This window comes from Cephus cinctus, unplaced genomic scaffold (genome assembly GCF_000341935.2).
Source record: "Cephus cinctus unplaced genomic scaffold, Ccin1 Ccin1_scaffold0515, whole genome shotgun sequence".
In the NCBI taxonomy this organism is placed as follows: domain Eukaryota; kingdom Metazoa; phylum Arthropoda; class Insecta; order Hymenoptera; family Cephidae; genus Cephus; species Cephus cinctus.
Window position 1 is genome coordinate 36728 of NW_014333179.1, and position 6050 is coordinate 42777.

Consider the following 6050-nt stretch of genomic DNA (forward strand, 5'->3'; position numbering starts at 1 on the left):
CCCCCCCCCCCCATACCTTAACCATGGTAATTAAGAGGTATCCACCCCTTTCTGGCAGATTAACGACGCGACGCCATAAACCATCTAGACGCGTGAAGATCAAGGCCTGTCTTCAATATCAGAGTCTACCCGCGTCGTATTAACAAGAAACAGTCGTAGAAGCTTCTAGAACCTTCCATCCTGCCGAAAACCTCCTAGCAATCCTGCCGATAAATATAACGAACCGAACGAAATCGCCGACAGAACAAAATTACGAGACGAAGACTAAATATCGAAGGAGGACTCACTGGTTTTCTTTTTATCAGGGCATAGGGAGATAATTGATAAGAAAAAAAAAGGGGGGGGGAAAGAGTATCGATCGCCCTGAAAATTCCTGAGTTGTAACGGTCATGGGTTACGGCGTATGTAAATAAGGCCCGGACTCCTCGAGGGTCTCATATACCTCCCCTCTCTTGCCCCTCTAGTTGGTTCGTCGAGTGGGGGAGACTCCGAGCAAAACTAATTGATTTCTCGCATTAAGATCGGCCACGGGAATGTATTTCGAGTGGAACGTAAGGATAGCTACGATATCCGTGAATGTTCTGTACTTGTACCTATGTATACATATATACATATATAATATACGTATATTGAGTATAATAGAGAGAGAGAGAGAGAGAGAGAGAGAGAGAGAGAGAGAGAGAGAGAGGGAGAGAGAGATATATAATATACGTATATTGAGTATAATAGAGAGAGAGAGAGAGAGAGAGAGAGAGAGAGAGAGAGAGAGAGAGAGAGGTGCGCATGCGCGTGTGCCTGCGTAACAGAGAGATTTGCGAATATACGAGGCGTGCGAGAGAGAAGAAAGAAAAACGGCCAAGGTGGGTTCCCGATCGGTAGAGGTACGAAGGAGCGACCGAGAGCGAGCATGAGAGAGCAAGAGAGAGAGAGAAAGAGAGAGAGACGAGAATAAGGGCTCCCTCGAGGTATGCAGTTCGGTATAGTTTATGCATTGGCCACATTCCTCTCCCATGCCTTTCGAAGCCTACTCTCCTTCCGATGGCTGGCTTCTCTTTATAATCCATGTCATTGTATTCGACTTGAGGGCTCTTTTGTGTATTTATAATTTCAAACGAGAGAAAAAGGAAAAGGGTACATACCATTTGTATCGCGGGGACAGGATTGTTTTACCGTCCCGTCTTTCAGCCACGACGAGACTCTTACACGTAATTTACTTAATTTAGCATCGTTCGAATGTCCCGCGCATTTTTAAATCTGACCGACGCCTCCCCACGAACGTTATAAACGGACACGTTTAAACACGTTCTTATTTTAATTGCAACAAACACGCCCGATAACGCTAACGGCCAATCAATTACCTATACGTGACTGGTTTTCACGTATTATCATGTACGTCCGCCTGTGACTATTGTAATCGACGTTTCAATTCGGTACCCAGAATCCAACGGAGGCTGACGGTTAGGGTGATAAAATGGCGTCGGCCTACGGCAGCCACTCTAATGGCTCTCCATTCACGCGGAACGATTCAATTTTCAGTATGGATTATCGTGCGGGAACAGTCATACAAATTATACTAATAAACTAGCGCGATATAGCGTGCAGCGTGTGTCGGAAGTTTCTACGAGGTGAAGTGAGCGCGTAAGACAAGTCTCGCGCATGCGCAAACAGCGCGGGCACCGTAATACGCGCGATAACCTGGAAATTGTCAGTTACGATACCTTTAATAAAATTCTCAATGCCAGGAATCATTCTTCTCTGTAAGCACCTGCTGCCTTCTGATACCCGACATGATACCCATACACCTAACCTCCAAGCCACATCAATCCTGGTTACACTGTGAAGCAACGTGAAAATTACAATGGAGAAAAATGAAAAACCGTCATATCGATACATCGTGTCAAGACTTGAATTTGATGAATTTATTAAATCAAAGAGGTAAATGCGTTGCTGGCGTCTCCATATGTAACATCTTGAATTTACGTATTACAGTAGACAAACTCAAAGCTCAAATTCAAGATATATCTTGAGCAATTCTCGAGAGGGGTTGCACGACTTTTTCTGCAATAGAAATTCGTGTCTGGACAGGTTCGAGTATATATATATATATCCTATGTATAATATATATACATATATATTGAGGTAGGATGTATAGTTAAATGTGGGAGCGCCTCAGGTCAGACATAATAGTGTGTTGGGCTGCAGGTTAAACTGGCGGCAGGCAAAGGCAGGTTGGAACAGGCAAAGGAATGCCGCGGGAGTAAAAGAGAGTAAAGTGAGAGAGTGAGAGGGAGAGAGGGGGAGAGAGAGAGAGAGGATAAAGAGAGGACTGCTATTTCTTCCTTGGTCATCACTATCTAAACTCCTTTTTCTTTCTTTTGATATGGGAAGTAACGAGAGAGAAAACGAAAGGTTTTATATCTCATGACTCCCTCTCTCTCACTCTATCTTACAGAATGTGTACACAGTCACGCACCGCGTGTCCACTATATATATATATATACACACCTATTCCTCTTCATAGGAAGAACCCAAGGGTTCGAGAGGGAGACTTTTCGTCAGCAATTCTCTCCAGGATTTGAGGTATATTAGTCACCCGAGACAGCCACTATTTTTCAGACCCTCTCCTTCCTTGCCTCTCCCATCTCCCTCCACCTAGTCACCCTTTCTCTCTCGCTCTCTTTCTCCTCGCTATTTACATTCCGAGTCTCGATCAATTCACGCGCCCCGTTTCGTATAACCGTTCGGCCGCAAATATTCTCATAGTTTTCAGCAATGACGTAACGAAGGTAGGAAAAAGGAGAAAAAAGACGAGATCGAGAGAACAATAACAATGCGCCCCGTCGAAGCGTAGCGTAACTGCAGAGACACGCTTGTCCGTCGATCTAAATAAATAGCGCGCTCCGTCGGTAACGAAGATACCTGACATATCCTCGGGGTAATAAGCACGTAGAAATAGGTACGACAGTTACAAGTTGAAGCAGTATCGCCATGACTAAGGTATCGATTGGACGGGGACTCTGCGCGCATTCACGTTCACGAGTAATTAGAGGTTCCTGGTGGCTTCGTTGCACGCGGCGAGTTGAAAGAGGACGTACATACAGACCGAACATAAATTTACCCGGTCAAATATTTGAGACCCGACACGAAAAGGCTGCCTCCGCAGTCCCTTCAGCCGGGTTATAATACTCTCCGTCCCTGTGCCATTGCTTGGCTTCTATGGGCGACTAGTCCTCCCACCCGTCTCCCCACTCACTAGCTGTCTCTCGCTCACTCTCCCTATAGCACGCACTCCTATACTCTCTCTGTGTTAATACCTCCCTAGACTCCGGACAGTGGACTGTATACAAAGGTTAGACAGTACTCAGCTAAGAAACGTAGACTATCTGTACATACACGGAGCTTGAATAGAAGCAGCCAGATCTCAAAAGGGGTTCTGGAGACCCCGTCTAAGAACAAGATTCCGTATCCTGTATGGACTATTTCCGGAAAACATGATTACGTATATTTTTTTTTGGAAAAAAAGTATACTTGGCATCTCATCGTGAAATATTATTATAAAAATCGACGGATAGTGTACCGTGACTGTTTCCCTATGGACGCGTAGAGAGTGACTCTAGGTATCCGTTAGTATCGATCCATCGATCTTGGAGTGTGACGATTCTTGGGATTTTAAGGATCCCACTGATGAGGAGTTCGAGGCGTCACTGAACTCTCAGAGAGAGAGAAATCATAAATAGTGTAGAAAAAGTGTTAGAGGGAATATCCTTATACAGAATATTATATATGAGCGATCACACGCCAGAGAGTAATCATCGCGTGTAATCCGTGCGATTGTAAACGTAGAATAACAATGGCGCTAATAATTCGCTGGAGTTGAAAGTGAAGAGTTATGGATAACGACGGATCGATGTGTCGGAATATTTTTGTTTCACCCGGTAGAATAAAAAATGGCAGCGACCCGCTGGGACAATCTTAACCCTGAGTGCATACATTTACTTCCTACATGACTCCATACTGTATAGTTATATACACAGTGTATATGCACTGTGCACTTCCCTACCCTCCATATGCATTAATGCAAATGCATCGGTGGATGCACAACGGTAGTTAGTTTAGTATTCCAATTGGTCTCAATTAGCCGGCCGGGAGGTTCGCCCCGCGAAATCGTTAGCGTTGCGAAACCACCTGAAGAGCGCGATGGGAATGAAACGAGAGAGAGAGAGAGAGAGAGAGAAAATAAAAATAGAATATATGAAAGACAAAGAGACGAAAAAAAAATGTATAAGAATATTCAATAAATTTAAGCGAAAATCTTTCAATTAACCGGAAAATAAAAATAGAATATATGAAAGACCGGGAGGTTCGCCCCGCGAAATCGTTAGCGTTGCGAAACCACCTGAAGAGCGCGATGGGAATGAAACGAGAGAGAGAGAGAGAGAGAGAGAGAAAATAAAAATAGAATATATGAAAGACAAAGAGACGAAAAAAAAATGTATAAGAATATTCAATAAATTTAAGCGAAAATCTTTCAATTAACCGCACTTCCACTCAACGATTCACGTAGTCAGCGTATTTAAATTTTTATCGACATATTTCACCATAATTAATCCAAGCTCGTACGAGAGGTACTCGTTGCCACACAAAGCTTCATTGTTGTCAAGCATATATATATTTATACATCGGTAACCATGGATACCAGGTACATTGATACCAGTGCCATAAAAGTCGTTCGCAAACGCATCTAATATACTGCTTGACCCGAGATGTCAAGTATTTCCAAAGTATAACGTATCGGCGTGTCACGTGGTTACACGGGAATCGCACACGTGCACTGGCTAATAAACCCAAGAGAGATCCGTCGACCCATTTTCGAAGTTCGAGTTAATTTCTTGGTCGTTCAAGAATTCATGACCGTGTCGAAGTAAAATGGGAATATAATTTTTTTATTACAACTTACCAACGAGTCTTCTCGTCAGGTATACTAATTAGGGGAAATATTAAAGGTAGCGTACACAACGAGACCCCGTGGTGTCGGGTGTGCGTATAGGGAGATTTAGTGAAGGATGACAAGTTCGGAATGTCGACGCTGGTAAAAATCCGTGGCGCGCGAGGGTTGAGGATCTAAAGAAATTTAACGCAGATCCGGATACTCGTTTGGGGTAAAGTTAAAGGATAGGAGAGAAAGAGAAGAAAATTGCGGGTAAACCGGGAAGGAAACGATGAATTTACATGAGTTTCCGGGTGCCGGCGCGTACATTGTTCACGGCGCTAGTGTCGTTTCGCAATGGCAACGAATAGGATTCTCAAACACATCGGAATATTCGTGGCGCGGTGACGCCTAGCGGCTGAAAACGGTACTAACCGTTCGTACCGAACGGGTATGATTTTTCTTGAAAATTTTTACTCGATTTTACTCGAAAACGAGTTTCCACGTACTCGAGCGACGCGACAATTATATCCAGGGGGCTGACTGTACTTCGCGTTGCCATAATTTAATTAATTCGAATTACAGCCTGGCCCCTCCGTGGCGCGACAGTCGCGCTCCTCAACTCCTGTCATTATTCGCGCGGTAAATTTGAAACTGTTCAATTAACCGAACAAGCGCACCAGAGAACTGCGAACGACGGGACAACACGAGCGACGGGAGGATTGATGTAGCTCGTGTAAGGGAGGCCGAGGCATTAGTCAGCTTATACACGGTGTCTACGGTTGCCTAATAATCTCTCTGCAAAATCACTACGGCCACGTGTAATTACACGACGCGCATGGTTCGTTATGGACCTGACGAGGATCCTGCAAGATGGACCCAGCTCGGATTATCATGTCGACCCTCTGTCACACGAGGGACGTTGAGACGGACTAATCACTAAATTATTACCTAGACTGACGATTTTCAAAAAATTCGAAAAATCTTATCAGCACGAATATGCGTGACGGGGTTCGGTAGCTGCACGGAAGAAAAAAAAAAGTAGGGTCCCATCGGTTATCGAGTAGCGACAGACTGACGTTAACCAAGAGCCAAGGCTGTGTCTCGTATCGACCTCCTCCCC

General features: G+C 44.4%; 1 protein-coding gene across 8 annotated transcripts in view; it reads right to left on the reverse strand.

Moving 5' to 3' along the window:
• Window positions 1–6050, reverse strand: part of LOC107268308 (glypican-6) — a 51189-nt gene that overhangs the window by 33420 nt on the left and 11719 nt on the right. For 5 of the 8 annotated variants that reach the window (XR_003059851.1, XR_003059850.1, XR_003059849.1 and 2 more), the window contains exon 1: window positions 1719–1865. The exons of 1 other annotated variant lie outside the window; for it this stretch is intronic. Coding sequence is in view for 1 of the 7 variants with exons in the window: in XM_025085639.1 (XP_024941407.1) it covers window positions 1719–1834; window positions 2506–2519 (130 nt within the window). In the remaining 6 variants the exon portion in view is untranslated. Of the gene's footprint in view, window positions 1–1718; window positions 1866–2505; window positions 2828–6050 lie in introns of those variants that run through there. 2 more of the 8 variants (XM_025085639.1, XM_025085640.1) reach the window with 2 other exon arrangements.